At 35.4% G+C, this 23,516-nt stretch overlaps 4 protein-coding genes across 5 annotated transcripts; 3 read left to right on the top strand and 1 right to left on the bottom strand.

The window, feature by feature from the left end:
• Nucleotides 1-1,904: 1,904 nt before the first annotated feature.
• On the top strand, nt 1,905-3,729 carry LOC105170158 (cytochrome b5). Its single transcript, XM_011090798.3, has 3 exons — nt 1,905-2,130; nt 3,141-3,207; nt 3,297-3,729. Exons 1-3 carry the CDS (start codon nt 2,053-2,055, stop codon nt 3,548-3,550), a joined length of 399 nt encoding a protein of 132 aa, XP_011089100.1. The 5' UTR covers nt 1,905-2,052; the 3' UTR covers nt 3,551-3,729.
• A 1,498-nt stretch (nt 3,730-5,227) lies between these two features.
• On the top strand, nt 5,228-7,513 carry LOC105170159 (cytochrome b5). Its single transcript, XM_011090800.3, has 3 exons — nt 5,228-5,515; nt 6,501-6,567; nt 7,019-7,513. Exons 1-3 carry the CDS (start codon nt 5,438-5,440, stop codon nt 7,321-7,323), a joined length of 450 nt encoding a protein of 149 aa, XP_011089102.1. The 5' UTR covers nt 5,228-5,437; the 3' UTR covers nt 7,324-7,513.
• A 2,230-nt stretch (nt 7,514-9,743) lies between these two features.
• Nucleotides 9,744-13,457, bottom strand: LOC105170160 (BTB/POZ domain-containing protein At5g48800). Of its 2 annotated transcripts, XM_011090801.3 has the most exons (4): nt 13,247-13,457; nt 12,418-12,484; nt 10,876-12,048; nt 9,744-10,476 (listed from the first exon to the last, which is right to left on the bottom strand). In XM_011090801.3, exons 1-4 carry the CDS (start codon nt 13,309-13,311, stop codon nt 9,943-9,945), a joined length of 1,839 nt encoding a protein of 612 aa, XP_011089103.1. In that variant the 5' UTR covers nt 13,312-13,457; the 3' UTR covers nt 9,744-9,942. The 2 variants fall into 2 exon arrangements, with proteins under 2 accessions (XP_011089103.1, XP_088741283.1); XM_088885157.1 differs by lacking the exon at nt 12,418-12,484 and having other exon boundaries at nt 13,247-13,425.
• A 3,578-nt stretch (nt 13,458-17,035) lies between these two features.
• LOC105170161 (E3 ubiquitin-protein ligase SINAT2) lies at nt 17,036-22,150 on the top strand. The gene is made up of 4 exons (XM_011090802.3): nt 17,036-17,382; nt 19,358-19,602; nt 20,789-21,172; nt 21,587-22,150. Exons 2-4 carry the CDS (start codon nt 19,390-19,392, stop codon nt 21,908-21,910), a joined length of 921 nt encoding a protein of 306 aa, XP_011089104.1. The 5' UTR covers nt 17,036-17,382; nt 19,358-19,389; the 3' UTR covers nt 21,911-22,150.
• The last annotated feature ends 1,366 nt before the right edge of the window (nt 22,151-23,516 follow it).

Below are 23,516 nucleotides of genomic sequence, written 5' to 3'. Positions count from 1 at the left end.
TTTTACACTACTGATGAAGAACAAACAAATCAGGCACAGTGATTAGTATCCTTAATTGTTTTCCTTTTCTTCATCTTCTTTTTTGACTTTTGTGGGGAATTAAGGCATGCATGTTAGGGGGACAATGATGGCAGAATTTCTTTCAAGAAAAACTAAAATGTTTTTGTGCATAGGATGCTTGACTATGAAGCCACCAAATTGCAACCATATGATCATTAATTATCTCTACCCCTGCTGCAATCCCATAATTGATAAACTTTGTCTTCCTCATCAAGGAAAAAGCCTTTACTTTTTCACAGCCCAAAATCAGTGTCATAATTCTGTCATAATCATCACTTTCTTATACCTGTCTCTTTCATCCTAACATGCTTAAACTTGGGCCTTAACTGGATCAAACTTCCCTATTTGGGCTTTTGAAAGCCCAAAAACTTGTCGTGCCACTCAAAATATTTTCTTTTTTTTTTTTTTGTTTAATTACTAGGCACATTTTCACGCGATTTCCACAAACACAATGTTTTCAAATGTCAATTTCAATAAGAGCAAAAATCAGTTAATTGTAAACAAAATAAAATTTAATACATTTTAATTCGAGTGTACACAGTTTACATACGCATAAATTTTTTTTAATTCTAACTCATTTTTTAACAGGTCTAATAAGTATTTACTCTATGCACATATAATTTTTTAAGTGTTAATCAAACATGTAAAAAAAAATTCTAATAAAAAATAAAATAAAATTGGGCATTTCTAATTTGAATGACACATTTTTATGTGCATACTTTAGGAGTTTTAAAAAAATTCATAAAAATACCATATCCAACTTAAGTATATTTTGATCTACTATTGTCTTTTCATTTATTTATTTTATTTTCTTGATAGGGACCACACAAGGAAACTAAATTTTCAATATTGCGGTGGGTGAATTAGGTTGGCCAACTAATTTTCTGGCCATAGGTTTTCATAAGTAAATATTAGGCCGTACAATACTTAAAAAATACAAACGACACCTTATGTTATTACAAACGAATAAATTATCCCTTTATGAAAAAAAAAAAATTATTTTTTTATGTTTTACAAAATACGAAAAAAAATTTCTCTTTGTGTTCAAAATATTATTTCCTTAGACAAGGAGATAAATTGCTTCATTTCAAAAACACAGGGGGTAAATTGCTATTATTTTTTTATAAGTGGGTAATTTACTCATTTGCAATACCACAGGAAGGTAAATTACATTAAAAAAAACACTCATTTTTACTCATAAATAGCCGTTACTTGCACCGCAACATCAATTTTTCGAATATAAAGAAAGAAAGATTTTTTTCACTCACAAACCACAATTTGTGATACCGCGACACTATTTTTTTGTATGTAAATAGTATCGTTGAATTAATTTTTTTTAATTATTTCTTGAAATATGATATGTTGTTTATATATTTTATATTTACATATAATATATTTAAAAATATAAAAATTTATTATATATATATAGAAATAACGGCCGTAACAACTAGTATTTAATAATGTACAAACTAGCTCCCTGTTCATGTACCACGAGGGTCTCACTTCAACATTTTATAACCTATTTTTTTTGGCTTTAAATCATATACCTTTTTCAACAATAATATTATAAAAAATAAGGTGCCGTATTTATTGTAAAGTTTCATTTTTCTTTCTCTCTCTTAATTCATCTTGATATGTCCCACCTAAAAGAAGCCCTGGGGATCATTTTTTCTTGATTTGAAAACTATTTATAAAAGATTTATTAGAATAAATTTCAATTATTTATTACTAATATTAATTCTCAGCCAAGAATTACATTCTCAAACGTTGGTTGAAATACTGACATTTGACCTTCCCATCTTCTCACCAACCCCAACGCACAAACTTAAATCTACTGAATTTCTCCTACTCAACACCCCCCCCCCCCACTCCTCCCCACCTACCCCTCCACTACTCCTCTCGCCACACTCTTCAAGCAGGCCTTGAAGAGTAGCTCTATTCAATTCTTGTTTCTCCCTCGTTTTCCTTTTTGATTAGAGTCCGCCTCATCAAATGGCTAAAGTTTTTACTCTTGCAGAGGTGTCTGAGCACAACACTAACAAGGACTGTTGGCTTGTCATAGGCGGCAAGGTATTTTGATTTGGGTGATTGTTTGCTGAAACGGGTTGAGTTTGATTTGTGTGTATGACATCTGGATCTGTCAAAGATTTCATTTTTTGATCATTTCAAGAACTGGGCTTTTGGTTGCTTTGATGTTGATGTGGTGTCTGATAAGAGTAAATGGATTTTAATTAGTTTTTCTATTACATAGTAGTAGAGGACTTGAAGTTCATGAATGTGAACTTCGTGAAATTTATACATATGCTTTATCAGATCTTTCTAGTCCTTTGTTGTTTTGCTGCTAGGATTAAGGTTCAGAGAATTATGCAATGCCGAAGGTATCGGTATAGAAAAGGAAAATTTCGATTCTTGGAACTGGGGGTTTCAATTTATAGTTTCTTACAGTTGATGATCTATTGTTATGTTCTTGATATGAACTGTGATCTATTTTGTCTGTATGCACTTTGTATTGAGTAGGTATTGTCTGCTTCATAACTGGCAGCTTCAATGGTGGGATTTTCTGAAGATGTTGTTTTGTCCTGCATTGTCTGTCTTTCTGTTCATTTAGATTGCTAATTGATGTCATGTCAATTACACACTCTTTAAAGTTGTCGTGTTAGTACGGTTCGTGTGTAGTGTTGTGATTCAGCAGCTAAAAGTTCATGTAGATGTTATGCTAATGAAGTAATGGTACAGAGACCTCTTGATGCAATGTTTTGAACCACCATCTGCATTTGTGTCTAGATGCAAGTCTATAGACCTGCCTTTATTTCACATGACGAATTTGATGGAACTGTATATCTTGATTTTGAGGGTGTCATTGTCTTCCTACTACCTCTTCTACTCCATTTTTTCGGTTTTTGGTACCCAACTCCTTTCGATGCTACTCTAACTCGTTATTTATCTTTCACGAAAACAAGATGCCACCATTCAACTATTTGATTGTCCCCTTCTATGTAGTCGATATTTGCATTACAATTTCAGTTCTCTCATATGTTTATTGTGATCCGAACCATCTCAGTTTGAATTCATTTCAACAGGTTTATGATGTGACTAAATTCTTGGAAGACCATCCTGGTGGCGATGAAGTTTTGGTGTCTTCAACTGGTATTTGCAAAATCCCTTGCACAATTTCTACAATAACACAAAAAAACGTGTTTGGTTTTATTGTTTATCAAACATTATGGTGGTTGCAGGCAAAGACGCAACCGATGATTTTGAGGATGTTGGCCACAGTGCCAGTGCTAAGGCAATGATGGAAGAATTCTACATTGGCGAGATTAACACATCAACCATTCCAACCCAGAACAAGTACACTCCCCCGAAGCAGCCTCAATACGACCAGGACAAAACATCTGAGTTCATCATCAAGCTCCTCCAGTTCTTAGTTCCGTTGATCATCTTGGGTGTGGCTGTCGGCATCCGTTTCTACTCCAAATCATCGACCTGAATGAGTTTCTTGTATCGTCAGTAATAAGTTTCTTAAGGTTGAAAACCCTGTAATCTTTACTTCACACCACCTTCTGTAAGTGAAGAGGGGGAGCAGGCTGTTTCTACTCTTGGAAAACTGAGGAGGCATTTGTATTTTCTGTAGTTTTTACTTATGAAGAAACTTACTGTTATCTTCCATGATTGTCTTCTCATCTTGCATGCTTTTTCTTCATAGTCTTCTTGAATAATATCTTTTTCTATGTATTGTGAGGACCTAATTCTGATATTGAACTTAGAATACTAACATCGATATCAGAGATTAAAGTTTAAAAATCATGATAAATCAATATTATTTAATACAATCAAATAAAATTAATGTGAAAATTAAATTTTGATAATGATAAATCATCACTCGACACGATTATAAATGTGATGAAAATACTTTTTATGATTTTTAGTTATAGTTAATATTTTGACATTGCTTGCAGATACGACAATCAATAATTATTATGCAAACCATTTAATTTTAAGTGTAACTAAAAATTACATCTTTTTCCGCGTGCATACAATATGTTCTTGAACGGATAGAATATCTGGTTCTTGAGGATGGTGGAAATTGAAGAATCGCTAATTAAGAAAAACACACCTAATTCACGGTAAAGTAATGGTTGGTTCTAAAAAAAGAACATCATGTTGAAGTTTTCATGGGTACTAGAATATGGTCATAATTCGACATAGTGATGCCATAAATATAAATTATTAATCGATTAAATAAGTTCAAAATAAACTATATGAAATAGGATGGTGATAGTATTAACATGAAAAAACAAATAATGCAAAGAGGAGCGAAAACCAATTTTTTGTTTGATTTGTTACATCACTCCTCCAAGAATTAACCAATTTAATATGTATATACAAATATATATAGCCCTCGAAGGATTTTAACATTAATTTTATTTAACATATAAATATATTTTCAGCCACTAAAATTGTTGCGCGCATGCACCACGAGGGTTGCGCCCAACCCAAAAAAAAAAAAAATGGGGGAGGAAATGTGATATTTAACTTATTATTTTTCTTGGGATCAACTTTTTTAGGGATACTGTCAAATAGAATAAAATATGATATGATAATGTAAAATGAAATTTATTTAATTTTACAATTCTAGTGTGTTCAAACACCAGAAGGGAATATTATATTAATAAAAATCAAAATAACCTCTGTTCCATCCTGCAATTGGATTCAATTATTTCTATTTTTCTTAAATTCTACCCCCACAACTTGTTTGACACAAACATTAAATCCACCTTATCATTGTTATTATTATTTTTTGTGTTGCTAATGTAATAATTAGCAGAGATATGTTTGGGGGTCTTAAAAATGGCGAAAAATCTTCTTTCGCATTTAGACATCACACGTTATATATTTCTATTTATATATTAGAATAATATAAGCTAATTATTATTTTAAATTTGAAAAGAAAATTAGTGGTCTAAGTCTATTATCCTTCCGCCCTGAAAATACTGGGGGAAGAAAAATGGGCTGCTACAAACCTGCCAGCTGTCTCAGATGGATGGATGCACAGATGATCATAACATGAAATGATTTTATCTTTTTGAAAAAATCAACAATCCATGGTGTATATAAAACATACATATATATATATATATATTATTATAAAAAGACATGGTTTGAAGTTGTGAATGCAGCAAAGGTGGTGCTTTCATGCATAATCACAAACCATTTCAGGTGGCAACATTGCATTCCATTATTACTCAATAAAAGCCACTTGTTTTTTCATCCCATCCCATAATACAGCACTCCCCCCTCCGCATCCACACTCTCTTCAACCCCTTTCCCATTATCCTTTCTTTACTTATATTTCCTCAACTACAATCAGTCTCTAATGGCTAAAGTTTTCACTTTTGATGAGGTTGCTCAGCACAACACCAGAGAGGACTGTTGGCTTGTCCTCTTTGAAAAGGTATTTGAATTCTTGTCAAAAAGTTTGTACCCTTTTGGGTGCTTTATTTTGTGTATTTAATGTTTGTATGTGCCAAAGATTCAATTTTTATCAATTGGGGTTTTTAATCGCTTTGTTGGTGCTGTGGTATCCGGATTTTCTGTTGGTTTTCCTTTCAAGTTTTTTACTCTTCTGTTAGGCATGTTTCAGTGTGATCTTTGATCTTCAGCTGAACTTTTAGTTAGTTTGGTTGGAAATGTTACTGGCACGCTTCATCCTACTTTGCTACATTAGCATGTGTTTGTAGTACGTAATCTAAGGGTGTAAATGAATGAAACTAATACATTACTGCTCAAGCGTGTTTTATTTTGTCCAGTTTCAAGAATTGTCTGAATTTGATTTGATTATTAATTGAATCAAGTTGAACTCGAATAGCTTGGGTCTGTACATGACATCTTTGGTATCTTGTTGGATTTAGTTATCTTTTTTCTTGGACAAGTTGAGAACAATTACTTGCAGTTTTCTGTTATTTACTTACTCATCCCAGTATAATCTCCATAACCAACTGTGCTTATAGTTCCTGGTTAGCTACGCTTGCCTTCAAATATTTTGCTCTTCGCAATCCCCCCTCTCCCTGTGCAAATCACCTTAACTAACTGCATTGAAGCTTATAGTTGCTTTTGTCGATATGGTCTGATTATATTAGACTTTTAATTTGAGTTCATGTTCTTTTCTAATTGATCCTTATGATATGATTTGTTTCAAAGTATTATAAGCTGTATGTGTAAACCATACATGTTCCTTAAGAGGCAACCAACAAAGTAGAAACAGAAAACCTTAACGATATTCCTTAGTAGTGATTTCTAATTTATGTCATTCTGTCGAGCATCATCTCTTACAAATCTCTACTTTATTGCTGTCATGAAATGCTCTCCGTGTTCTCCATATTCGCGATGCACATGTTGTTTTATGCATTACTGTCCTTACTTTGAGTTCCTCTGAACAGGCTTACGATGTGACTGCTTTCATAGATGAGCATCCCGGTGGTGATGATCTTCTGTTGAATGTAACAGGTAATACTATTAGAAAATTACAAGACAAATTCTGCAACGTGCATAAAGTCTGAAGGAGTTGAAAAACTACTAGGGTGTGTTTGTATTATATTTCTAAAATTAAGCTTAATTAAAAAGAGAATGTCAAGTTAGGTGTTTCTTTTCTCTTTTTTCTTTGTTCTCACCTCTCTCCTTTATTTTCTTAGTTTCAGAAAGAATAAATATGTATAATTTTATATTTTTAAAACTCTAAACACATGTATAGAATGTACAAATGGCAACTCTAGTTATAATAAATGACTACTCCATCTATGAGTGTCTTTAAGATATATACGTTAGAACTACAGTTCCACCCGTATGATTTAGGTAACATTGGCTCCAACAAGTACCATTTTGTAAGAATAATGCAAGGTTATGTAAGATTGATATTCTTGTTTTCTATTGTTTGTTTATGATCAGCTCTGCTTTGCAGGGAAGGATGCAACTCCCGAGTTCAAAGCAGCATGCCACACCTTCAATGCTTGGAGCATGATGGAGAGGCTCTATGTGGGTGAAGTCGATAAATCAACCATTCCATTTGATAACACCACTACCACGCCTTTATTGCAGACTCTCGCCAAAAAGGGCAAGGACACCACCACCACCACTCCTTCATCGCAACTTCTCAACACAAAGGGCAATAATTCCAATAAGTACCTCATCTACCTCCTGCAATTCTTGGTTCCTTTGATTATCGTGAATTTGGCCGTTGCTTTCTTTTCCAAATCATCAGCATGAAAAAGGGAGTCTAGTTTCTTTGTCTCATCATGTAAAATAAATCTATTCAAAAGAAACATGTTGTCATTATCTGACACCAGCTTCTATTATATAATTAAGGAAATAGCAGGGTGTTTGTGTCTTAACTTATGTTTTGTATTTTCATAAATCAGCTTCTATAATTAAGGAATACCAGGGTGCCCTGTCTCAACTTGTGTTTTGTACATCCTTCCCTTCACTCTTGAAGACTTCTATTGAAGTTGTCTTGATCTTTCATGCTTGATTATTCGTGAATTTGGCATTTATTGCCCTGACGTTATAGTTTCTTACAGAAGTAATGGGAAATTCTTGCCTGGACCCAACTCTGCCAAACCTGAATCAATCACATGGGATTGGTGTACAATTTAGGGAAAGTGATTGGTTTGGCCAAACTAGATCCGGACAAGAATTTTCCCAAAAGTAATTGCCAATCACATGTTGATACTCTCCAGCCAGCGGTGATCTAATAGGTTTCATGTGGTTGAAAAGCAAGTTCATTTGGTTGGTCTTCACAGTTAAAACTGAAGTGCTATTTAAACAACTTTTAATTGGGATTTAAATTACATTTGTAGTCCCTTGAATTAGGTTTAATTACTCCCTGGATAGGTTCGTCTTTGTCAGAGTTGAGGGTAAATTTTTCAAAACTCCAACAGCATGTTGTTATATTTGTTGTAAAGCCCCATTCTCTAACAAAAAAGAGAACGTCTTTTGAAAGCAAAAAGACTACATTTCAATATTACTTTCTTAAACAAACATGCATGCACAGATTATGCAATTTGGTGATTCTGGAAAGAGAGAAGTGAAAACTTGAATTAGGAAATAAGATTGCCCCTTGAAGGGATTTAAGGATCAAAATAAAATATCTCCAAAGAAGTCACTTAGAAAGATAAAAACAATAGTTTACCCCATAACCTGTAGAAGCAAACAAAGCAAATCTCATGGTTAAGATATTTTGTCCTCTCAACTTCAAGTTGAAACATCCTAAGAAATGATTCATTCACCATATCCAATCAAGAGCTCTCATTAGTACAAAAATCCCACATTTTCCAAAGACAATTACATCGGATTCCACGCCCAAAATTGTCACTGTTTGATCAAGAAACCTCCTATAAGAAGAATGGTTAGGGTGTCTCATGCCTCCCTCCCCCTTGGTTCTTCTGCACATTTTTCCAAGACCAAGAAGATGGGAGCTTCATCAAGGCAAGATTATCTCATAAAGGTGGTTCACCCAGGCCGCCACGTCGAGCTTTTCCGGGAGCCAATCACAGCAGGTGAGATCATGAGCAGGTACCCTAGACACTGCATTGCCAGGCCTGATGTCTTCAAGTATCCATGGATTGTTGTACACCCTGAATCATTTCTAGTACCAGGCAAGGTGTTTTACCTTCTGCCTTACCACACATTAGACTGTCTCCTGAAGGCCAAAAGACAGCAGAGACAGTACCTTCCTCAGCCCAGACACCAAGAGCATGACAGATGCTACAGGAGGCAGTCTTATCCTAGAAATGTGAGTGATCAAGAAAATCAGCCACAGGGACCAGATTCCGGCCCTGAAAGTTTATACAAATTGGAATTTTACCAGTGCTGGAATAACATGAAAAGAAGTCTAAACCAGCCACAGGACAGTTATTATGATTCAACATTTGATATCAGCAGGCCCTGTTTTAGCTCGACAAGAAGCGGGCGCCCCCATAGCCCTGAAAACCGCGAGATGTTAAGACTTAAGCCTTGCTTGAGGAAGCCGGATAGTGACCAGAAAAGGCTCAATCGCAAGGTGAGATTTGCTTCTCCGGTGGTGATTCCAAGCAGCCGGAGAGGGTCTCCGAGTGACCAGCAGAATGCTCTGGTTTTGCAAGTTTGATGGCATATGCTATGTAACAGGACTTTTAATTGAAAACCACCCTTTAATTAGTTTAGCGACCACGTGAGCTTCCCCTGCTGAGACGCATATCATTCTTTTTTTCGTTTGGGGCGGGTGGGAGTGATCAGGAACCAACTGTGGCTTGTGAAAGTAGAATCTATCTAGTGGAAGGTATGGTTTGGTTTCTGAAGTCTCTTTTTGTCTACACAAGTGCATTTCTGGGTGTTCGAATAGAAACTGTCGGGAGCTAGTAATGAAATTTTAAATTGCATGAACTCAAACTGTGGGAATAAAATAAAAGGCGGCACAGATAAATACTAGACTCTGTGCGGTTTACAACACCGTGATCATGTCCTGCAGACCAAGGTGTTTGAAGTATATATGATGAAATAATACAATTACAAGAACCTTTGCTTGACTAAGTGAGAGTAGGACATGCAAAGAATAGACAAAGAAAACGAAGAAAAATATACATGTAATTCTTATTAACAAGAATTCTCTATGAGAAGCATAGCTTATGTCTCAAGTAATGGGATCTCACTCAGATACAATCCATGTTCTTTTCATTTATCTTCAAATCATTGTGTTTGGTGAAGCAAATCCCAACAGATTATGTACATAATAATCATGATAGGAAAAAAAAGAAGGTGGGGGGAAGGAATAACACAAGAAATATCACTGATGACATGCTTATAATTACTCAACACTAGCATGCAGGAGCCCGAACGACTTTGAAGTACCTACAAAGTGTACTTGTCAGTTCTTTCTGTTAGCTTAGTCTCCATTCGGTGTGACTGCTTTGACGGAGAGGTGGATCCTCTCGAATAGCTATGTGCAAAGATATTCAGTTTACCAATCCTCCTTGTAAAAGAACTTATGAATTTCCGAGAACTGGACCTCTCCATATTCCTTTTCATACAAACATGTTCTTTCTCCAAATCATTTAACCTCATCCTCAGTCTGGCCAGCTCAAGCTTCAACTCCCGGTTTTCTCGTCTCAGAGATGCATAGTTGTCTCGGGGAGACATTGCAGCACTTAGAGCTCCACTGCTGATCCGCCATGATTGGTGCATAGGTTTAGGATCTTCATCTGGATGGGAACAAAATAACGCATTTCTAAGTCTCAACTGCTCATAATAGAGCACTTGAACTATTGATTGGAGGGGGAGGCGTTCGTTTTGTGCAGCGTGTGCACCAGCTTCCTGTGATAGTTTCTGAAAATCGATCAATTTGCACAGCTTTCTCCTGTCTGCATCTGTCAAACCTTGATGGGCCTGTAAATATGATTTTGATAGTTACTTGAGCAGTTTTGATTATTAGGAAGTTGCAGACATATATGAAACGCGTGCAAAAAGCATGAAGGAGAGTGGAACACAATGACTATTGGTCTATGTACACACTTGCTCTAGTTTCTCTTAATATGGTATAAGTTTTGCATATAAAACAATGTAAAATTATAATTTTGCCGCTAGCAATGAATTATATGCCAAAAGAATTTTCTACACATTTCATCTGAAGTTTGTCGAAGTGTAATGTTAACTCAGGCGCCAACATCCAGTGGTATACGCACAAGCTAGCGCAAGCAGTTTTTTGCTGTAATCCTCTAGCATAAAGGCCTATGAATTTGGGTAACACAATCATACAATAGAGAACGAATATGATTTAGTACTTACTTTGAAGTAAACATCGATTGCTCGATACAAACCATCGTGGATGGTGCGTGCATGTGCTGGTAAAGTTTCTGCAACGGCTATGAATTTGTTAAGCTTAAGGTTTGCATCAGGCGCAATCTCAGCCAGGTAATTGTCTACAAGTTTGGAGACCTTGAACAATGCCGTTTGGGAGGGAGAAGAAGGACTATCAGATTCAAATAGTGAACTATCATCCATATCTTCCTCACTGTCGTCCTGCTGAGAAAAATTAACCAATATTCTGTGAACAGTGTCAACATCAAATAATGTATCTCCAGCATGGCGGAAGGAGGGAATCAAAAGATCATCAAGAGTGGCTATATCTAACTGGGATCCAATCCGCCTCTCAAGATCAAGCCTACAAGCAACTGTGCAGTCAAGCATCACAGCACTTCGTAACAAACCAAAGAGAAAGGTTATAGGAACAGCAAATTTCTCAACAGGGAGGAGGCTAATGATTGTTTCAACTACAAGTCTTGCGTGGCTGCTTGCACCCGACGTCAATTCAACTTTTGGCTGGGTGGATTGGTTCCGCAAGCTCGACTTCTTGATTAACTCCTTCTGTGCATAGTTTACTAGCGATGCCCCAATGCTTTCAGGTCTAACTCCTCGGCATTTCATTGCTGCTATGACTCTTTGATACAAGTCAATGCGAAGAACTGAAAGATCTTCAATCCACCAATCTCCTTCACACTTGGTTTGCTTGCTCATGTGAAGTCTTCCTGAGCTGCTGTACTCCAACCTCGAGAAACTTGAAGCAATTTGCTCGGCACAAGCTTTCGAGGCTGTAGCATCAATGCATCGGGTGACAATTTTCAGCTCATCTGCAAGTGGAAAAAGGTTTTCACATTGTTGAAGGACTTCCACACACATTTCAAGGTTTTTGCACACAATACTCTCAAGATATTCTTCACACCGTAAACCAAGATTGTTCTTTGAGTACTCTTCTGTCATTTCAAGATAATCTGAAACACAACACAGTTGAGCAACATTTGCTGCGGTGATCTCGAAATTGACACCATAACAGAACTGGGCTGCCAGCTCAAATGACTCAGCACCTCCCGGTAAGCCAGGAAGCTCAATCCCGGATATATCAGAGTCCCTGTGTTCTGCAACCAACTTCCGAATTCGTCCACTTCGTGAGACAAGAGGGAACTGCAATACAAAAATAATTCAAGAGTTCTTGTAACATTGACTCTGATTCTTCTTTGTATCCAACGAAACATTAATAGCACGCACAGGCTTAGGGTCTTTTGGGTTGAAATGAAAAGGTGTACTTATTGATGATGTATATTAAACAGAATAACAGTCGGTTTGCATTTTTATTCAACTGCAATAAAACTTGTTGGATGCACCTTTTTATTAGTGCAGACGAACTTCTTGTTCAAAGTTAAATAAAAAGAACTTGTGTGGACTTGCAGTGCGAAGTCAGGGAGCACAAACTCTTATCATGGTTTTTGTGATAAAGAATGATCAAAATCAAAAGAGGTAGGTAACGTGGAATATAGAGATGCAGGGTGTCACCTTATGCAAGGAGAATGCAGCCCCATCTACTTCAATAGTTATATCACTTGGAACATCTCGAAACACCCTATAACAATATTGGACGAGTAAAGCATAAGCATTCTGTCGGCGATGGCAATCATATCAGATTCAAGTTTATACTTTGATTTGTGCAAATTTGTTATAGGAAACGCATGGAAGATGAAGGACAAGACAGGAAAACACAGATAACACTGCCAAGCTGCTCAGCATTTTTTTTAAACTGCTTACAGTTTCAGCATTATGCTGCTCATACTTTTGGATTAATGCTTATATTCCCCTTCCCCAACCACCGACCGGAATAAAACATATGAGTTGCGAATTATATGCGGAGATATGGAGTCTCAATGATAGGCATCCACATGAAATGAAATTACATCTGGATCTTGAATTGCATCGCTAATCAGAAACACTAAAGCAAATCTAAGGAAACAAAAAGTAAGAATGTGAGAGTTGGAAAGCTGCAAACAGGATTAGTTGGAAAACTGAAGTTCCCTGATCATGGCTGAAAGTTATTTGCAGTCCTCTAACTTGAAGCAACATATAGAACCCCAAGAAAGCCCTCTTCAATCATTTTACTCTATTTGAAAAGCCAACAAAAACACAAGTGGGAAACAACTTAAGAGATGATGGTCCAAACCAAACCTGTCAAATGCTTTTTCATACTAACAAGATGGTGGAAAAGCACATGAACCAGCAAAATAATTACTACAAGTACACAAAAACCATAACTCTCTGGGGAAACATAAAAGCACTCATTTATATATATATATAATGACCAAAACTCATAAACAAAGAAAAACAAACCAACCATTCACTACATCGTTGCCTTTCACTCTTGGCCACTGGCAGCTGCTGCTGAAGATGCTTGTCCATGGAAAACGGAACAAAGAAATCTCAGAAAGAAAACTTGGAAGCTTATGAGAGAGAAAACAAGAATGTGGGGGAGGGGGAGAGAGAGAGAGGTTGGCAGTGAGAGATGTTGGTGTTGGCAGAGTTCTTTGCCCATTTTTGTCAACAGTTTGTGTTCAAATCATAGATTGCAAATTGTCCAAAGCACTGGCCCTCTCTTGTGGGTCATATCTCCAAATAAAAGGAAAAAAAAAAGAAAACCATTATTCGGAAATTTGAAAAGCATAATTTGCAAGATTTATGGGCGTAAATAAAGGAGAAGAGTCTGCATATATATATATATATATATATATATATTATCCTGTTTCTTCTTCTTCTTCCATCAAAGTCAAGAATTAGCAGTAGAATAAAGCGGGAAAAAAGGTCGTTATTCAGTTTTGAGATTGTAGTCTTTGTCCCCCAAATCTAATCATATTTCAGTTTACCACCCTTCAACTCCGCACCCCAACCTATCATCTCTCCTCTTTTTGGACTTTTTATGAGTCAACTAATAAAGGGCAAATTCTTATTTGAACTAATTATATTAAAAGTAAAATATATTTATCATATGAGATTGAATAATTGATAACTGAAAATAGGAGAGCTCTTAATGATACATCCAACTAAAAAAGATGAGGGAAAATAATTAAGAGAAAGCGGTGGATCCAAATCCAAATATATTAGTTTGCATTTGTGGAGTGGTGGGGCACTTACCACTATCTCAATGTCCCTGTCCCTATCCCTACTATTAGTTTCATGCAACTCTCACTACTACTCATTTTGGAACTAAAAATAAATATTCATTAACTATATCATTTATTTCTCTAAATTCATATTTCTTTTCTTTTTATAATAATAATGTTAGTCTTTTAGCTTTTAATATATAACTCATGATCTTGTTTGGGCCCAAAATCAATTTTGCAATTATCGCTAGTAGCTATATATAATATTTTTTGTTTTCTTCTGGAAAGGAAATAATGTGTATAGTGTGAAAGAAAATTATTGGGTTAGTATAAGAGTTGGGCAGCCGCTAGTTTAACACTCTTGTTAGGTACATAATCAAATTGGTTAGTTGTGCAATTGAGACGTGATTCTGAATTCTAATCCAAAAACCTAATTAATTACTTAGTATTTTCTAAATAAAACCATCATCTCTAAATATTTACAATTTAAATTGAATAAGGTTGGGAGATTGAGTTTGATCATATAAAATAATATATTTGAAAATTGATATCAGCCACCTAAGGGACAAGTGATGTTGGATTAATTACAAGGGAAGGGTCACATGCACCAACCCAATTTTTGAAATATATATATATATATATATATATATATAATTGTCCCCATCATCTTGCATGGATATATGTATGTCCAATAAATCAAAGATTTTCTCATGTGATTATTATTAAGTCATAGTCTTGGGTGTAGGACCCTATCCCTATAATTATACACAATTTTGATGCATGGGATCATGCATTTCTCTATATATAATATATGAATTTGATGAGTAGGGACTAGTGGGCATAGATGATGGAGTCATTGTACAAGTCGTGAAATCTACCTCTAATTTCAATTATGTGGAAAATAATGAGATGATAAGAATCTTTATCTTGTTTCCCCCCATGTAACCAATTCATCCCCACTTAATTAATTATTACAAATTGCAACACTTCAAATTAATTCACCATCAATTATATTCATACTTTTTAATATTAGATCTAATTAATTATACAAAAATCCAACCCCCCACCCCACCCTCTTTTTTTATAAAATTATAATTACATTTTTTAATATTATAATTTATACTGACACGTTCATATGATCGCATTTTGTGCTTATTTCATATAATATTTTAGCCTATTTTGTGACCAAATGCTCCTAATTAAATATTATTTTGCAGCATTAGGACAAAAGAATTGGAAAATAAAGAAAAGCACCAAAATAAAAATTCAAACAAGACTCAAACTCAATTTTTGGCAAGAGTTTGGAGCTGCTTGGAGTACCTCTGATGAAGGAAGAGTTTAACTAGGATTATAATTTTATCTCTATAAGTCTTTTAGTTCAACTAGGAATCTATTTCTAATCCTAGTAGAACTAGGTATCTAGCTATTATAAATAGGTGATGTAATTCACTTTAAGAGACAACTTTTGAACTCTTCTATTTCTCTACGTTTTTATAATATTTTCTTACTTTGCTTTTCATGATTTTTTTCATTAGCATGTCTAGTTAGTTCTCTTATTCCGGTTGAAGACTTGGTGAACGCTTCAATCCAATAAGTTGTGAGATCTAATTTATGCTTTCTACTTTTATTCATATTGGTATTTGTGTTGTTCTCTGTGCTTTTTTTATAAATAATCTGATTTATTGTCAAGAATATTTGCCTAGCTAATTGAACTTCCAAATCCGTAATTGTTTGTTTAGTTCGATAACTAGTGGTAACATAGCATAATTGATTATGTAGAAGTTTTCGATTATGTTGTCGGGAATGCATAATCTAACTTAAATAAATCTTCGTAGGAATTTATTGGTTAGAATTGAGCCTTTCTAGTTCTTAATGCTGTCAGTAAATTAAATTTTGAAAATGTTCCCAAGGTTGTTTACTGATTAGGGATTTAGTCAACGGACGTTCCTTGACTATCCATAAGGTAAGGAAAGGTAAGGTCGTTATGTCGTACCAATGGCCATAACCAATTTATCTATCATGAATAATTGTTATCTTTGCATCTGTGATCAACCGTGGAATTAAGCGTGATCCTATCTTTAACTGGAATACTCTTCTCTTATATTTATCTTTTCTAATTTTATTAGCTTTTTAGTTTTATTCTTTTTCACAATCAAAACTCCCCCAAATTATTTTTATTTTTGAAGGAATTAATTTAAAATCAATCTTTGTGGATTCGACCCTACTCACACATCTACAAAAGTATTTGTAGAAATTATTTTTGGTGGATTCGACACCCATCACATGTTCTTAGAGGTTTTACTTATATAATTTTTTCTAGATATTATAAAAAAAAGTCCAAATGAATTTAATACAATATTAAGAGTAACAGATGGAGATAAATAAAAGAAATGAGTTTAGGGTAAAAAAATAAAAATTTTGATAACAGTGCAATAAAACAACCAGTGTTGGGAGCGGTGAAGTGTTGAATTATCAAGAATTAGGGTACCCAATAAGAGATAATGGGCTCAGGCCCCCTTGCAAATTACACCCATTTCATGTTAGTACCTATTTATATTAGCATTGCCTCACACTCCATATTTTTATTTATTCTTTTTATTTTTTTTGAAAAATGCAGTATGTTTTATTGACATCCATGAAAAGTGTAAAATTTGAATTGCGGTTCATTTACTTTTGAATGTTAGATTTTTCTTTTTTTTTAGTTGAAAAAAAAGGAGAAAGACATTTTGAAGATTCAAAAAAGTAAGAAGAATTAATTACAAAAGTCCAAACTCAAACTCCCATAGCCCAATACTACCAATCTGCCTTCAAAATCAATTCAATTAATATTTAAAGGTTGTGTGTGTGTGAAAGCCCACCACCACCACCACCACAAAATCTCTCTCTCCGTCTCTCTCTCTCTTACACACAAAAAAATAAAAACAAATAAAATAAGTTTATTAATTAATCATAATTCAACAATGATTTAATTATTATGATTAAAAAGTAGAAAATGGAGCGGAATGCAGAATGACAGAGAGTAGTAGTTTGATTGAGTAGTGTGGCTGTCTCGCAGGAGCAACTTTTGCAGCAGTAGAAAAAATTCACACACTACCGTATATATACACTTTGTTGTCTATGTATTGTATTGTAGAATGCATTTTATGTAAAGTCGTAAATAAATCCAAGTTAGACACGTAAATATAGGCAACCAAACGGGTTTTAAGGATTGAGCTCCACCTCAACTCAAAACTGCCCCCTTGTGCCTGTGCCTTGTCCTGTTGGAGTTATTTCGTCTTCTCACAATCCAATTATTGATTACTGCAACATGGGTTGATACGATTTCTCAACCCTTCTTTTCTGCAAATTCCTCTTCTCGCCTTTTGCTTTCTGGGTTAGTCTCTCTGCTTTTTGCTCCCAATCTGCTTCTTGTTTAAAGCTGTTGAGTTTTTTTTTTTTTTTCCAAGGAGGGAAAGAAAATCTGATCTTGTCTTTGTTTGAAATTTTTCGTTTTCTTTTTTTTTTTTTTTTTGTTGTTGTTGTTGTTGTTGTTTTGTGTGTTTTGAGGTAGTGTAAGAATGCTGAGGGAATTTTGTGTTTATCCGAAAAGCTGAGCTTGCTGGTCTTGAGTGCTGGGAGGAAGAACAACAAGTGCTGATCTTTTGTTCTCTTGCTTGGGTTGTTTATGATTTGTGGTAATTGTTTGAGCAATGTGTGAATTTGGTGTAAATAGATGTGGGAAAAAGGAAAGTTCTCAGGATGTGATGTTTGAATGACGGGCTTATTTTTTAAGAAAAGAAATTTTGCACAGACGTTGAAAAAGCCTTTTCTGGATACATCAAGTGTGGCTTCAATTTATTTTATGGAGCCAATTATTTGCATTTCTTTGTTTAATTTTATTTCCGTATTTGAAAGATTCTACTTTGATGTGACTAAAGTGCTGCATGACATATTCTCTACTATGGGATTGTCTAGAAGCTTATTTGTGGTGGAATCTTTAATGGAAAATGGAACCTTAGCTTTATCTAATGTGCCTAAAAAGACTGTTTATTTACTGGTTCAGGAAGTGCAGTTAACTAGTTTTGCTTTTGTTGTTTTGTAGTTTTACCATAGATAGTCTCCATTGCTGGTGCTTTTGTTGCCGTAATTCTCACCAAAACGTGTTTTTGAGTAAATAGGATTTATTTGTTAGACAGAAGTAATCAGTTATAGGAAAGAATATCTGTAATCATCATAGAAGGTAGCATGGTGAAAATTGGTTTATGCTCTACTTGGAAATGGAAGGAAGTGTCTCTTGGCTTCCCATAGATATAAAGAACACTATTCGTGTCAATATGCTGCTTTGGTTTCAAATTTCTGCACAAAAAAATTCTCAGTTCTATTTTTGTGACCACTTAATAGTACCCTCCGCTTCCTCGGTTCCAAATTCGCCATTGGAACCTTGTATTTATGCTGCATACCTAGGCTAAGAAAAAGACAAAACCTGTTTAGTAATATTGACTTAGATCAAGTAGCAAATGTGTTTACTCCCTAGATTAAGAACTTGTCTGTTGTTCGTTGTTGTGTGAAATATGATTCTTCTTAGACCATTGTATGATATCTAGGAGCGCACGTGCACCTCCGTACACGTTTTTCCGCAATGCCATGTCTTTGTAGTTAAATGTATAACTCTGTAATGGAGCATTTTCATACTTCTTGAACCATAAATGCATGGACAAAATCACACAAGAACAAAAAGGAGTAGCTTTACCAGAGTTTACTTAGGTTATTTCCAATAGTTATTTTATTTTATTTCTACATTTGATATCATCTAACAAAATGCAAAACCTTTGTAAGAGCAATGGTGTGCAACCTAAAAATGGTAGCATGTCTTAGAACATCAGTCAATCTGTTATAAGATTTTCGCATCATTTAGGTTGTGTGAGAGATACTGTTTCAACCAAAGAGTTCTGGCTGTATTACTCCTAGAAGTAAAACAGAAGGTCTTTTCTGCCACAGTTTCCAGAGCATTAAGGGCATCTTTTTTCTGATAACTGGCACTTAACTCGTTTTATTAGCACAGGCCATTTTATCTTAACATATATTTAGTCTCATTTGTTGAGATCAAGTGTTTAGTACTAAACCAATGTCTAAGCAGTAAGCAGTTCGCATAAACCTTGTATTCACAAATTGAATTTGTTGACCCGCACTAAATAGTAGACCCAATAAATTTGGGAAGATACAATGCAATAAGTGTTGTGCATGTCTCAAAAGTGTGCAGAATCGCTTTGCTCCACAGGATACCTTCCAGTCTAACTTAGTCTGTGTGCAATTAAGCATTACGTAAAAATTGTTGCTCAATTAACCTTTCACATTGGCTGTGTTGACAGGAATTCAACATACTGTGATTCAGGAAGAAATCATGACCTCTGGAGGTAGCACCTACGAGAGCAAAATTGAGTCCCGTAATGCAGATTATGGTATTGCTACTGAGAGTGTCGAATTCAGAGCCTCTCCTCATAGGAAGGTTTCGACTCTTAATGTTTCAAAGCGTGGCATTGCATCAAATACTGCCGTGCATGAACTACTTGAATGCCCTGTTTGTATGAATGTGATGTACCCGCCAATTCACCAGGTAAACGCCTCTTGCAAATCCTTTTATCTGGTTCTTTTTTCTCGTCAATTTTTATTTTTGCATTCTTAGAAATTAAAGTGATTCTGATTATGGATTAGGTAAATTACAACGACCTCCTCGGACGTTTGGCATAATTACAAATACCCACTCGTTGTTTCAAAAATTACAAATACCCCCCTATGTTTGATAAAATTATGTAATCCTTGTAAGGAGGTATAAAATTGTTAACTATGCCCTTTTTGTAACTTTTTTCTTTAAAAAAATCAGATGGAGTGGATGAAAAAAATTTACCAACTTAGTTAATAAAAAAATAAATAAAATTAAAATTCTTATTCCATAAGGGTATTTTGGTCAGTTTATCACAAAAAATGGATGAAAATCTAACTGAGACTAATGGAATGGGCTAAACGAGGGGGTATTGGTGATTATCTCAAACCTCATGGGAGGTCGTTGTAATTTACCCTTTTGGAGATTAGTGGGTTTTTCTGCCGTGTCGATTAATGCACAAAACCATTTCCGAAGTAATACCTTTTTAGGCTGTGTAACTTTGGGTTGCTTTTTTTGTCGTCTTTATTTTAATTCCAATTGCATAACACGTAATTGATGCTCAACACTTACATTTCATATGGATTCAACGATTACAAATCGAAAGCTTGTATAATATTTCTATAGGAATTTTCAGGAGAACTTAATATTATGAATTAGAAACCATGACTCCATTGAATGCTTATGTTCTAGCTAATCAGATAGTCAATTGTAGCATTTGGCAATAAAAGGTCGAGTTAATAAGAGTATGTTTCCATACACGTGGTAAAATATGTTTTGGTAACTAGGAAAATATTAAAATTACTTGAATGATGCCTTTGGTTGAAAATGTTTATTCATGCTCCTTTGATGGAATATGAACTACATGAGATACGTAGTGTATGATTGACAGGCCAAATCTGGGTGTCTGCTTCACCTGGTAAACATAGGAGCATGAACATTTAAGGAAGTTGGATGTAGCCAACAGTTTAAGTTCGTACCTGTCCCACGCTTCCTCTTGGGCCACTGTTTAGCTATTTGGCCAAGATATTTATATCTTGTGATCCTGTATTTCAACTTTTCTTTTTTTTTTTTTCCCGGGTCATATATAAGCTGACATTGAGTCTATTTTGTCCACTATAATCATTTTTTCTGATTCTAGTGTCCAAATGGCCATACATTATGCTCAAAGTGCCAGTCCAAAGTACGCTGTTGCCCTATCTGTCGCCACGAGCTAGGCAACATAAGGTGTTTGGCTTTGGAGCGAGTTGCAGAATCACTTGAACTGCCATGCAGATACCAGATTCTAGCCTGCCAAGATATTTTCCCGTATCATGGCCGGCTGAGGCATGAACAAAATTGCCGGTTTCGTCCCTATAATTGCCCTTACGCCGGGGCTGAATGCCCTGTCACTGGTGATATCCCGTTCCTTGTGGCACATCTCAAGAGTGATCACAAAGTTGATATGCACGATGGCTGTACTTTTAACCACAGATATGTGAAATCAAATCCACAAGATGTTGAAAATGCCACGTGGATGCTGACTGTAAGTGCTCTCTCTTTATTCCTGTCTCTATATCCATTCTGTAGACATATAATATAGGATGAACACCCGAATAAGATTGCGTTTTGCATGCTCAATCTGTTAATTAGTTTATGAAGGGACAATTATATTAACAGCCCCTCCACTATTGTCTAAACACGGATATCAACCATACTGTTCGAGAAATTACTCAAACCCCCCTTATCACTGATTTTTTTATTACACTCACAGCATGACACCTTTCATCGATGATGTTTTCATTATTATGATTCTCAACCAAATGCTATTAGAACATCATCATTAGTTATAGTTATGATCCTATGTATTAGTCTTTCATAACCAACAGCAAACATGATCACCTGACTAGTGCCAGCTCTGTTTACATGTCTTACCCATACTTCTGGAATACTGGTGCAGGTTTTCAATTGCTATGGTTACCAGTTCTGCTTGCACTTTGAGGCTTTCAACCTAGGAACCGCGCCAGTTTACATGGCATTCATTCGTTTCATGGGTGACGACCATGATGCCAGAAAGTTCAGCTACAGCTTAGAAGTTGGTGGAAATGGCAGAAAGATGACATGGCAAGGCATCCCTAGGAGCATTCGCGATGGTCATATAAAAGTTCGCGATAGCATGGATGGGTTAATCATTCAGAGAAGCATGGCCCTGTTTTTCTCCGGAGGTAACAGGCAGGAGCTGAAGTTGAAAGTGGCCGGACGGATATGGAAAGAACAAGCATAGGAAAATTACTCAAATTTGTTGTCTAGTGGCATTTTTGCCCCTTTTCGGGCAGGGAATTCACAGATGTTAGTGAAAAAAACTTCTCATGGTTGGTTTAAGGATCTTCTGATTTATCTGTAAATGAACTACATAATGATGTGGGCTAATCCTTAACCCCTTTTAGCTCAGTAGACTAATTAACATGAGAATGTTGTCTGTAGAATTACTTTGAGCTAATTGAATTCTTGTGTTGAAGGGATAGTCGAATCTTGTTCTTGAATGTGCATATTTCTATATCATATAACTGACTGATGACATATTTTCCTTGGGGGAAAGAAAGGACAGGAAATTTTCTACATGCATGGAGTATGAAAATATTATTAAGTACAGAAATGACAATGTCTTGATGCAGTATTGTTGTTCAGGACGTTGGCGTTGTTTCCTATTCTGTTGTAAGAATATTCAGCACTGTTATTGTACCCTTTGGATTGAGCACAAGAGGGAAGAGTTTCAATTCTTGGAAAAGATGGTTGTCTTAAGATTAAATGTCTCAACAGAGTCGCTCTGAATGTGTGGTATTAGTGAAACGTGATTGCAGGTCTGTCATGCGACTTTGGCCTGATAACATTTCTGTCCTTTCAAACGATCTTTGGTTTAAGAACATTTCCAGCTTTAAAGAAGGTGGCTCGAAACGAAAAACCTCCACAGCTGAAGAAACTAAAGCAAAGAATACAATGGTAGTGACAGGCAAGGCATTCAGTTCATGTTGGTGGACTCTTGAGGTTGGACATAGAAGAATCATCAGTCGATTCCATATATGTTACAGTATGGGCTTCTCCACTACTCCCATTGCATATGGGAAAGACAGAGAATGGTCACACAATGTTGGAAGAACATTTTGGCCAGCAGTTGCAACCATCCCTGCAGATTCAAATTCAACCGATTTGATAAATGCGCCGGCTCTTCCATGTCCAACAGACTGAAAATGGAAAATATGAGTTTTGGTATTCTTTGATTATCTATTTTTTCACAAATCTTGGCCTGCTATCTCACTGGCCATTATTTCTTTTGTTTTTCTTGTAAGGAGTTGGCAAGTATTTCTATGATGAATGAGATCTCAAGTGCTTGTATGACACATGTTTCTCTCGGATTGAAGATGTGAAAGTATTTGAGAAAAATAAACCAATCATATCAATCGCAAACACTTGTATGACACATGTTTTAAATGTAGGATTACATACATTTTGTTGCATTCAATTACTTTTGAGATAGTATATGTATTTACACACTGTGCCATTAACTGAGGTATTATATATCTGAAAATTATGATTCGTGCTTTAAACACCTAATTACTTTCTATATGTATTCATAAGATAAACAGAAGAATTTGTTTATGTGAATGGGTTTCTTTTGGGAATTTCATTTCTGTGTTATCTTATATCCTTTTAAAACTGCATGGATCGGGTTGGCAGGTCAAGCGGCCAATTAAGGAATTATTGGAAAAGGTCCAGCTCAATTGATTTATTATACAACAATAGTAATGGGTGCACGAATTTTACCACATTAACGAATATTTTATTACTGTAAGTTTGATGTTGATAAGAAATTAAATCAATTTATTCATCTA

The sequence above is a fragment of the Sesamum indicum genome, linkage group LG9 (assembly GCF_026168435.1).
Source record: "Sesamum indicum cultivar Baizhima isolate 11 linkage group LG9, ASM2616843v1, whole genome shotgun sequence".
Lineage (NCBI taxonomy): Eukaryota > Viridiplantae > Streptophyta > Magnoliopsida > Lamiales > Pedaliaceae > Sesamum > Sesamum indicum.
This window is presented reverse-complemented; position numbering and strand designations above follow the sequence as displayed.

Excerpts from the sequence above, each read along its gene's own strand:
- LOC105170160 (XM_011090801.3), bottom strand. The coding sequence starts at position 13,311 with ATGGACAAGCATCTTCAGCAGCAGCTGCCAGTGGCCAAGAGTGAAAGG. Across the intron at positions 12,049-12,417 it reads CTGCATTCTCCTTGCATAAG|TTCCCTCTTGTCTCACGAAG; the intron begins GTGACACCCTGC and ends TTTGTATTGCAG. Across the intron at positions 10,477-10,875 it reads CAATCGATGTTTACTTCAAA|GCCCATCAAGGTTTGACAGA; the intron begins GTAAGTACTAAA and ends TCATATTTACAG.
- LOC105170158 (XM_011090798.3), top strand. The coding sequence starts at position 2,053 with ATGGCTAAAGTTTTTACTCTTGCAGAGGTGTCTGAGCACAACACTAAC. Across the intron at positions 2,131-3,140 it reads GGCTTGTCATAGGCGGCAAG|GTTTATGATGTGACTAAATT; the intron begins GTATTTTGATTT and ends TCATTTCAACAG. Across the intron at positions 3,208-3,296 it reads AGTTTTGGTGTCTTCAACTG|GCAAAGACGCAACCGATGAT; the intron begins GTATTTGCAAAA and ends TGGTGGTTGCAG.
- LOC105170159 (XM_011090800.3), top strand. The coding sequence starts at position 5,438 with ATGGCTAAAGTTTTCACTTTTGATGAGGTTGCTCAGCACAACACCAGA. Across the intron at positions 5,516-6,500 it reads GGCTTGTCCTCTTTGAAAAG|GCTTACGATGTGACTGCTTT; the intron begins GTATTTGAATTC and ends TCCTCTGAACAG. Across the intron at positions 6,568-7,018 it reads TCTTCTGTTGAATGTAACAG|GGAAGGATGCAACTCCCGAG; the intron begins GTAATACTATTA and ends TCTGCTTTGCAG.
- LOC105170161 (XM_011090802.3), top strand. The coding sequence starts at position 19,390 with ATGACCTCTGGAGGTAGCACCTACGAGAGCAAAATTGAGTCCCGTAAT. Across the intron at positions 19,603-20,788 it reads TGTACCCGCCAATTCACCAG|TGTCCAAATGGCCATACATT; the intron begins GTAAACGCCTCT and ends TTCTGATTCTAG. Across the intron at positions 21,173-21,586 it reads ATGCCACGTGGATGCTGACT|GTTTTCAATTGCTATGGTTA; the intron begins GTAAGTGCTCTC and ends ATACTGGTGCAG.